Here is an 11,024-nt window from a genome sequence, read left to right on the forward strand (position 1 = left end):
AAAAAGACTCTACAATTGAGCTTTTCCAAGATATTGAAATATAATGCTGTTGTCAGTGATGTCATCATGACATATTACTTCCAGGTACGAGGAGAGAAGCAAGCGGAGGAGGCAAGGTCGCATATTGCAACGCACTCTCGGTGTTGTGAGGGAGGAAGGGAAGAGAGAGGGAAGGGAGGTGGACCCTGATACGAGGAGGACGGAGGGGAGGGAAGATGACTTTAATTTGTTAGGTCTTTACGTTTCTGTCCATTTGTCTGTGTGTGTGTGATTGTGAGACATAACTTCCAGCACGTAGTGTGTATTCGCACACGTACGAACATTCAGCATTCAGCCAGACCCCAAAAAGAGCTGGAGATAGAGAGACGATGGATGAGGTAGTGACGATTCAAGACCGTACTAGAGCTATAACGATTTATTCAACTCATGATTCGGTTCGTATCACGACCTTTGACCTACGGTTTGATACATCCCACGATTTATTAAAAAAAAAACTTGATTTTCTCACATTTGCCAACATTATAAAATAAAAATGTGAATGAAAACTATGAAAGTGTATAGGTAGGAAATGTTACAAGAGACTAATAATTATTTTAACAAGTTTAAAAATGATTTGAAGCTTAGGAACACAATCACATCGTATCCTAATGGTTGTTTTCTGGACTGAAGAGTGAACCACGATTTCTCTGTTCGATACAATATCAACACAATATCGTTACGGCCCTAGATAGACCGTACTTTTCGGGTATCTAATATGACGTCAGGAGACCAGTGGCCCGCATCGTCACTGTAGATAACGGTAGTGCATCTTATGAAAGCCGCCACCCAAACGCTATAGAAAAAGGAGACCGGACTGGACTTTGCATTGCCGACTGGTGACCTCCTCTTTCGTCTCTCCTCCTCTTTTTTTTTAGGGGCTTTTTATGCCTTTATTGACAGGATAGTATGAGATGCTGACAGGAAATGAGTGGGTGAGAGAGATGGGGGAGGATCGGGAAATGACCCCGTCCGGACTCGAACCGGAGTGCCCATGGGCATGCAAGCCCAAATGTGGGGGGCTTAGCGCGCTGCGCCACAGCGCCCCCCTCCTCCTCCTTTTTATATCACCTCCTCTATCCACCTCCTCTCCATTACCTTGTACATCCTCCTCTCCACCTCCTCCTCCATCTCTCTCCTCCTCCTCTTTAGCTTGCATGTCATCCTCTCCTCCACCTCTTATGGACCTCCTCCTCCTCCACCTCCTCTTCTTCTTTACTTTTCACGTCCTCCTCTCTTCTCCTCAACATCCTCCTCCTCTTCTTTACTTTTCACATCCTCCTCTCTTCTCCTCAACCTCCTCCTCCTCCTCTTCTTTACTTTTCACATCCTCCTCTCTTCTCCTCAACCTCCTCCTCTCCTCTTTACAACTCCTCCTCCCCCTCCTCTTTACCTTGTACCTCTTCCTCTCCACTCCACCTCCTCCTCCTCTCTCCACCTCCTATTCTATCCTCCTTTTAACACCCCCTCACCCACTTCACCTCCTCCTCCTCCTCCTCTTATTCACACCTCCTCTTCCTCTTCTCCTTCCACCTCCTCCTCCTCCTCTTTACCCTGCAAGTCCTCCTCTCCTCCGACCCCGTCCTCCTCTACTCCTCTTTATACCTCCTCCTTCACCTCCTCCTCTTTACCCTGCAAGTCCTCCTCTCCTCCGACCGCGTCCTGCTCTACTCCTCTTTATACCTCCTCCTTCACCTCCACCACCTCCTCCTCCTCTCCTCTCCTTCTCTTTACACCCCCTCACCCCACTTCACCTCCTCCTCCTTCTCTTTAACTTGCACATCCTCCTCTCCTCAGTCCCCGTCCTCCTCCTCCTCTCCACTCCACCTCCTCTCCTCCTCTTTACACCCCCTCACCCCACTTCACCTCCTCCACCTCCACCTCCTCTTTACCCTGCATGTCCTCCTCTCCTTCGTCCCCGTCCCCCTCCTTTCCACTCCACCTCCTCTCCTCTCCTCCTCTTTACACCCCACTTCACCTCCTCCCCCTCCTCCTCCTCCTCCTCCTCTTTACCTTGCACGTCCTCCTCTCCTCCGTCCCCGTCCTCCTCCTCGTTGTAGGCCAGCTCGGCCTGCTTGTCGGCCTCGTACTCGCCCACGTTCCCGTCGTCGCCGTTGTAGTCGGCCATCTTTGAGCCTCCCTGCTGCTGCTGACCCCCAGCCTCTACAGGACTCTCGTTCTCATCAAAGAAGCGGCCTGCACGAGACGCACACAGGCACGCCAAATCAGGAGGGAGGGAAGAAGAAGAGGAGAGAAGGAGAGAAAGAGAGATAGAGAGAGGTAAAGGGAGTTAGAAGCAGGGTAGAGAAAGGGAAGGGCAAGGAAAATAAGAGGCAGTCTGATTGGTTGTCATCAAAGAAGCAGCCTGCACGACAAGGGGACGCACACAAGCACGCCAAATACGGAGGGAAGGAAGAAGAGGAGAAAGAGAGAGAGACAGAGAGAGGAAGAGAGGCAAAGAGAGTTAGAAGCAGGGTAGAGAAAGGGAAGGGCAAGGAAAATAAGAGGCAGTCTGATTGGTTGTCATCAAAGAAGCAGCCTGCACGACACCACACGAAACTGAGACGCACACAGGCACTCCAAATCAGGAAGAGGAGGGAAGAAGAGGGGAAAAGAGGAGAGAGAGACAGAGGCAGGGAATGTTAGAGAGGGCCGGGAAAGAAAAGAGAGAGAGAGAGAGAGAGAGAGAGAGAGAGAGAGAGAGCGAGCGATCGCGAGAGCGAGAGAGAGCGAGTGATCGCGAGAGCGAGCGCGAGAGAGAGCGAGCGATCGCGAGAGAGCGATCGCGAGAGAGAGAGAGAGACTCAGCCTGATTGGTTCTCATCAAAGAAGCGGCCTGCACAAGATGCACAGAAGGTCAAATCAGGTGGGAGGCAAAAGGTAAAGAAAGTTAAGGTAAGTAGAGAAAAGGAGGGAGAGAAAAATAAAGAATGAGAGAGAGAGAGAGAGAGAGAGAGAGAGAAAGTAAAGGAATAAGAGACTGAAAAACAGCAGCCTGATTCGTTATAGTGGAATAAGGGGCTTGCACAACAGAGGGAAAGAGATAGGAGTAAGAGAAGGCAGGCATACAGAAGGAGGGCAGAAGGAAGGAAGGAGGAAGATGGATACAGAGGAAACTAGACTGCCTGTGCAGTCGCCTTCGACTGCTTAAGGTATATCCCCGAAACGCGACGCTTCCAGTCCCCCATCATTCCTACCACTCCCGTCCACCATTTCGTAAACGTATATACAGACGTGACATGACGCGCATAGGCTTAAAACCAAACGACTATTGTGAAAATGAAGCAAAAAATGGGGCAAATTGTAATACTGTTTTAATGGTTCAGTCGATATACCACATTAGGTACAGTGTAATAACCAGTGTAACAATATTTAATACAATGTAATTTTTTTACTTACATCATGTGTTTGTGCGTAAGTGGTATTACATGGTATTGCATATTGTTACACTGGTATTACACTATATTACATGGTATTGCATACTGTTACACTCATTACTACACTGTACCTGATATTGCATATTGTTACACTGGTATTACACTAGTATTAAATTGTATTAAATATTGTTACATTGGTTATTACACTGTACCTAATATGGTAGATTCACTGAAATGGTGAACCATTAAAATAAGGTGTTACCGGGCAAATCAATCCACCCAGTCAGAAGTTATGGGCCAAATGAAAATTCCGCCATTTTGAAAGTGTTGTCTTCCAAACTCGAATCAGTTCATGAACCTACCCTAGAGCATTCACACACCAAATCTGGGACAAATCCATCCACCAGGTCAGAAGTTATGGACCAAACAAAAATTCGGCCATCTTGAATTCAGCCATCTTGAAAGTGTTGACCTCCCAACTCGAAGCAGTTCATGAACCTACCCTAGAGCATTCACACACCAAATCTGGGACAAATCCATCCACCCGGTCAGAAGTTATGGACCAAACAAAAATTCGGCCATCTTGAATTCAGCCATCTTGAAAGTGTTGACCTCCAAACTCGAATCAGTTCATGAACCTGTCCTAGAGCATTCACCCAAAAAATCTGGGACAAATCCAAACATCCGTTCAAAAGTTATCGCGTTAACACGAAAGACCTTACGCGGCGGACGCGGACGCGGCGGCGGACGCGGACGCGGCGGCGGCGCACGCAAAACCATTACATCCCCGACGCTCCGCGTTTCGGGGATATAATGAGGATGAGGATGAGGAGGAGAGAAGACGAGGAAAAGAAGGGGGTAGAACAACAGATGAAGAAGGAGAAGAGCAGGAAGAAAAGAGGGAAGAGGTGGTAGAGAGGGAGGAGCATGAAGAAGAAGAAGAAGAAGAAGAAGAAGAAGAAGAAGAAGAAGAAGAAGAAGAAGAAGAAGAAGAAGAAGAAGAAGAAGAAGAAAGGAGGTGGTAGAGGAGAAAGAGGAAGAGAGAAGCAGGAAAGGGAAATAATGTGGAGAAGAAGAAATGAAGGAGAAGGATGAGGGGGGAAAAAGAAAAGAATTAATGGAAAAAATTAAGGATGAGGAAAAGAAAGAAAGGGGGAGAGGAAGAAATGGGGAGGAGGAGGAGGAGAGGAAAGGAAGGTGGACCGTAGGAACAGAAGGAGAGAGAGAGCGAGGGAGGGGGAGAGAGAGAGAGAGAGAGAGAGAGAGAGAGGGGGGGGAAAGAGGAAGGAATAAGAGAATTAGAAGGAGGAAAGAATGAGGGAGGAAAGGCAGAGAGGAATGAAAGGTAGAAAGGGAGGAAAGGTAGAAAGGGACGAGTAGAAGAGAAAGGGGAAAGGTAGAAAGGGACGAGGAGAAGAGAAAGGGGAAAGACAGAGAGGGAGGAAAGGAAAAGAGGGAGATAAGGAAGAGAGGGAGGAAAGGATTTGAAAGGGGAAAGGTGCACAGCACAGCACAGCACAGCACAGCAGGCAGTAGAACTGAAGCCAGGCAGCAGGACATCAGGAGATCAGTCTTTGATTGGAGAGCAGAGAACCCCTTAACTTCTCTTCCTTTCTTTCTTTCTTTCTTTCTTTCTTTTCTGTCCTCCCTTCTCTCTTTCTTTCTTTCTTTCTTCTTGTTTTTCTTTTCCACTTTCCACTTTTTCTCTTTCTGTCCTTAGTTCTTTCCATCTTTTCTTTGTCTCTCTCTCTTCTCTCTTTCATTCCGTCTTTCCTCATTTTTTTTTTTTTTTATTATTCTTTTCAGGCGTTTTACGCAATGCCCTTCAAAGTGGTTACCCGTACCTGGTTTTTGCACTCACTTGCACTCACCCGTACCTGGTTTTAGGCACACACGTGCGCGCACGCACGCACACACGTCCTTCACCGCATCACTGTGACTGGATGTGTTGTGCGAATAGGAAAAGTAAATGGGGCCAGCCGTGACCCCAGATATGAGGACTGTGGAGTGACTAATCCACCAAGAGTGCGTTGCAATATGCGTCCTCCACTTGCCTCCTCCACTTGCTTCTCTCCTCGTACCAGGAAGTAATATGTCATGATGACATCATTGACAACAGCATTATATTTCAATATCTTGCAAAAGCTCAATTGTACAGTCTTTTTCTCATTTGCAATTGGGGTGGTGAATGAAAAACAGTCCCTCAAAAGTTGTTGTGGCTAGGCTGACAGCTGGGACACTTTATCGTTTTCTCTACGGAGGAGGGGCCAGGAGGCGGGACGAGGAGACAAGCGCAAGTGGAGGAGGCAAGGTCGCATATTGCAACGCACTCCAAGTTTACCAAGTTGTGATGAGGCAATAGTGGAGGAGAGCTTCACACCTGCAAAACATCACTGCACAAACAAACAGCACAGAGTACATAGTTTTGTTTTTGTCATATTCATCATGACAAGAAAAAGGTTCTGGTTCTTCCTGCAAATATAAGGAAATTGTGTTCCTCAAGGCATCATGTTACGGAAAGAAAGCAAGTATGCTGCCTTTTTGGGTGCGTGCTAAGAAAGTGTGTGCGTGTGCATGTGTGAGAGAGAGAGAGAGAGAGAGAGAGAGAGAGAGAGAGAGAGAGAGAGAGAGAGAGAGAGAGAGAGAGAGAGAGAGAGAGAGAGAGAGAGAGAGAGACAGAGACAGAGATAGAGACAGATTGTCTGTGTGTGTGTGTGTGTAATATGAGTAAACAGAGAAATCATTGTTCTGGGTTTGACAGATGAGCAAAGAGTGTGTGTGTATGTGTATGTGTATGTGTATGCGTGTGTGAGTGAGCGTGTGTGTGTGTGTTAGGGTGCATCAGATGCCCCCTATGAAAAGATATTGCCTTGGCCCTATAGTAAAAATGTTCTACACCCAGTAGAAACAGACTGTGTAAAATATTTTGAAATTTGGATGAAGTCTACCGGGGCCACCAGCCCCATGAAAATACAAAATAATGGTGATAGTCAGAATCTTGGAATAGAAATGGACATTTTGCTGCATAAAGCTACCCAATAAAAAACATATTGTCTCAGCTCTGTGATAAAAATGTTCTATGCACAGTAAAATCACTCTGTGTAAAATATTTTGAAATTTAGATGAATTCTACCGGGTCCACCAGGCCCATGAAAATACAAAATAATGGTGATGGTGATGGGCAACCTGGATTCCAAAGCTGAAGTCCAGTGCCACATATTCCAAATGACATACCTAGTTTTACCTTTCCAGTTAGGGCAATTGGACAGGTAAAACCAGGTAATTTGAAATCTGTGGCACTGGATTGTAGCTTTTGAATCTAGGTTTGCCATTGTCTTAAAACAGAGGTGGACAAACCGCGTGACACATTTGCCCCAGCCAATATAATGAACCAGCTGAGCCTAATTACCACTTAAGCCAGGTTGATGAGGTAATTAGTGAGATCACCTGTATTGGGAGCACAAACAGAAGGAATATCTAAGCAGGTTGTGTATTCAGTCGATACACTTACACAGACTTCAGTCTCAGGACAGACTGATGGTCAAACTGCTATATTTAGGCAAATTTGCTCTTTTGCAACACAATATCAATTCCTTGCTGCCTTGGACCACTGCTAGTATCAAGCAAGAGATTGCAAAGCTGCATGACTGTTATATTTGTGTGTTTCACCTGTGGGCCTACAATTCATGGAGGAACATCTGTACTAAAGCTGTGAATGTTCCTTGGAATACCTAGGCTACAAAGCAGTGAATACAACTGTATTGAAGAGTGCCATTACTTCTTTATCCCATCGCCTGTGGTAGTATTTCACTTTACTCCATCGGATGAGTACCATAACTTACCTGAGAGGCCCTTGGCAATGGACTCTGGACCTGGTGATACCCATGACATACCTAGAAGCCACTTAAGTACAGGTTTTGGGAAGCCACTCTTTCCAACATCACATACAGTTGTATTGTATGTACTCTATTGAACTACTGCAGGGATTTCTTAAAAACACACAGGTCATTCCAAGGAGCATTCACAGCTTTAGTACAGATGCTCCACCAGGTATTAACAGCTACCTGTACAATCCTGTAGGCCCACAGGTGAAGCACACAAAAGTCATACAACTTCGCAATCTCTTGCTTGATACTGGCAGTGGGTCAGCTGGTTCATTATATTGGCTATATTTGGAATATGTGGCACTGGATTTTGGAATCCAGGTTGCCCATCACTATCACCATTGTTTTGTATTTTCATGGGCCTGGTGGACCCAGTAGAATTAATCTAAATTTCAACACATTTTCCACAGAGTGATTTTACTGTGCATAGAACATTTTTTTATCACACAGCTGAGACAATATGCAGCAAAATGTCCATTTCTATTCAGGGCTGGACTGGGCGATAAATAGGGCCCGGGCACTTTTGGATTTAAGGGGGCCTCCTCATTATTATTAGTGCTGGAGAACTGACTCACCGGTGGGCCCCGCACCCTCATGGGCCCCTATTTTCAGTAATGTAAAAAATAAAAAAAATGGGGGCCCACGAGGGTGCGGGGCTCACCGGGAAATGTCCGCCATGCCAGATGGCCAGTCCAGCCCTGTTTCTATCCAAGATTTTGACTATCACCATGATTTTCTATTTTCATGGGGCTGGTGGCCCCGGTAGACTTCATCCAAATTTCAAAATATTTTACACAGAGTGATTTTACTGTGCATAGAACATTTTTATCACAGAGCTGAGACAATATGTTTTTTATTGGGTAGCTTTATAAAGCAAAATGTCCATTTCTATTCCAAGATTCTGACTATCACCATTATTTTGTATTTTCATGGGGCTGGTGGCCCCGGTAGACTTCATCCAAATTTCAAAATATTTTACACAGTGTGTTTTTACTGGGTGTAGAACATTTTTACTATAGGGCCAAGGCAATATCTTTTCATAGGGGGCAACTGATGCACCCTAGTGTGTGTGTGTGTGTGTGTGTGTGTCTGAGGGAGCGAGTGTGGGAGTGAATGAGTGAGTGTGCGAGTGTGTGAGTGAGCGAATGAGTGAGTGAGCGAGTGAGTATATGTGTGTGTGTGTGTGTGTGCGTGCGTGCGTGCGTGCGAGTGCGCGCGTGTGCGAGTGTGCCCCTTCTCTTCACAATAGCCACACAGCAATAGCAGATCAATCCAATCCTACCCTCTGGGATTACGCAACGGCACGCCTGGCAACCACTGCCTGTCTGACGTACACGAAATCCTGGAGCGCACTCATGTTGCATCAACAAAATCAAACACAAAACAACAAAACCAAATCAAATCAAGACTCACTGTAAGTAAGGGACTGGGAGATGCAGCGCTACAGCGAAAATAAACAAAGCAAGAGAATCCAGTTGGAAGCCCGTGAGTTTCATCAGTGACCTCGATGTCTGCCAAGTCTCTTTGGAGCTTTTTTTTTTTAAGCAATGTTACGCTACAACTGAAGATGAGGCCATCTCTCACACAAAATAGACAGAGACAGAGAGCAGAGAGAGAGAGAGAGAGAGAGAGATAAAGAGAGAGAGAAATAGAAACAAGAGATACAGAAAGAAAGAAATAGAGAAAGAAAGAGAGATGCAGAAAGAAAGAAAGAAAGAGAGATGCAGAAAGAAAGAAAGAAAGAAAGAAAGAAAGAAAGAAAGAAAGAAAGAAAGAAAGAAAGAAAGAAAGAAAGAAAGTGCGAGAGAGAGCGAGACAGAAACATACACACACATACACACAAAGCCTTCAGACCAAGTCATTGGGTTTAGGGCCTCATATTCCGTCACAGACCTGGGGAATGTGCCAAGAACGCGGCTACATCGTAATCCAGGTTAAAGGAGAAGTCCAGTTTTTTGAACATTAAGGCCATTTTCTGAGTGGTCTGCAATGTTTTAGAGTCCCCCTCACCGTTTATTTCATGATTGCTGCAGTCTCTGTTATTTGGCTGATTTGGATTTGATCTCAACCAGCTTTAGAATGGCCGTCTATGGGCACCTGCAACTGTGTTCTTAAAATCACCTTTAACATTTGTTTTCAAGAATACGCAACTCAGCAAGTGTTCAGCAGTATTCACTGGTGTTCCTTAACAATTTTTGTAGCGAAATATGGCATCTGTCGTGTTTTATGTGTGTTTTATGTAGCAATTTGTAAATTAAGTTTCACTTTCACTTTCACTTTCTTTCACAAAATGGCAAATAAAAAATGACAGAAGCCATATTTCGCCGTGAAACTTGTTAGGGACTGCTAGTGAACACCCCTAACCACTTTGTGAGCTGTAGACTTTCGAAAACAAATGTTTAAGGTGATTTTAAGAACAGAGTTGCAGGTGCTCATAGACGGCCATTCTAAACCTCTTTGAGATCAAATCCAAATCAGCCAAATAACAGAGACTGCAGCAAACATGAAATAAACGGTGAGGGGGACTCTAAAACATTGCAGACCACTCAGAAAATGGCCTTAATGTTCAGAAAACTGGACTTCTCCTTTAAGTTAAACCTTGAGGTAGTGGTCAATCATATAATACAAGAGCCTGGATTCCTTATTTTCTTCAAATAGGCAATGCAAACACATAGACGAAAAATCCTATGTATTATTATCATATTTTACTGGGACTTAACTTCACATACGCCAGCAATGTCTTGAAATGGGGTGGACTGTTCCTTTAAAACCACCTTCACATCATAACATGTGGTTGTTTCTGGACTGAAGGGTAATATAACTTTGAAAGGGTGCATCACAATACTGCATTCCTCTACTGCGATTCTCTGACTGGATATCGTGACTCGTGCATATGGCGATTTCTCGGTTTGCTACAATATCATTACAGCCCTGATATGGTCCCATCCCGTCACTCACTCTGGCGATGGCGTGGGGGTTCGGCAGGGGCGGGGCCAGGCTCCCGGGGGGCGTGGCGCGGCTCGATGGGATTGGGCAATACCTGGGCCGGGTTGGGAGGCAGCGCCAGATTGGCCTTCGCATCCAGGGGGAGGAGCTTCACATCAGGAGCTGAGGAGAGGGAGGGGGAAGGGGGGGGTAGAGAGAGAGAGAGAGAGAGAGAGAGAGAGATGGGGGGAAGAGAGAGGGAGGGAAAAAGAGAGAGGGGGAGAGATGGAGACAGAGAGAGAATATAAGACAGTTACATATTGGCCATGTATACATGATGCTTTTTAATTCACATCAGGAGCTGAGGTGGGGGGGGGGGGGGTCAGACAGAGAGAAAGAGAGAAAGAGTGAGAGACAGAGAGAGAATATAAGACAGTTACATATTGGCCATGTATACATGTTTTTTATTCCACAACGCATTTGCATTATTTATTTTCGCTCTGTAACACCTACGGTACATGATAGAGGAATAAACTTACTCAGGAAAAAGAGGAATACCACACACTTCATTCAGAAAAAAGGTTTATGACTTTTTATGAAGTTTTCTGAATCATATACAGCTTTCATCCTGAAAAGTGTTTAAAGGGACACTGTGTGAGATTTTTAGTTGTTTATTTCCAGAATTCGTGCTGCCCATTCACTAATGTTACCTTTTTCATGAATACTTACCACCAGCATCAAATTCTAAGTATTCATTATGACTGGAAAAATTACACTTTTCATACATGAAAAGGGGAATCTT

At 45.2% G+C, this 11,024-nt stretch overlaps 1 protein-coding gene across 2 annotated transcripts in view; it reads right to left on the bottom strand.

The window, feature by feature from the left end:
• Positions 1-11,024, bottom strand: part of golm2 (golgi membrane protein 2) — a 59,962-nt gene that overhangs the window by 5,417 nt on the left and 43,521 nt on the right. Inside the window, exons 8-9 of one of the 2 annotated variants that reach the window (XM_063190674.1) lie at positions 10,256-10,405; positions 2,050-2,232 (exon numbers count right to left, since the gene is read on the bottom strand). In XM_063190674.1, the coding sequence (XP_063046744.1) occupies positions 2,050-2,232; positions 10,256-10,405 (333 nt within the window). The remainder of the gene's footprint in view (positions 1-2,049; positions 2,233-10,255; positions 10,406-11,024) is intronic. The other variant, XM_063190675.1, reaches the window with a different exon arrangement.

This window comes from Engraulis encrasicolus, chromosome 23 (genome assembly GCF_034702125.1).
Source record: "Engraulis encrasicolus isolate BLACKSEA-1 chromosome 23, IST_EnEncr_1.0, whole genome shotgun sequence".
Taxonomy (NCBI): Eukaryota; Metazoa; Chordata; class Actinopteri; order Clupeiformes; family Engraulidae; genus Engraulis; species Engraulis encrasicolus.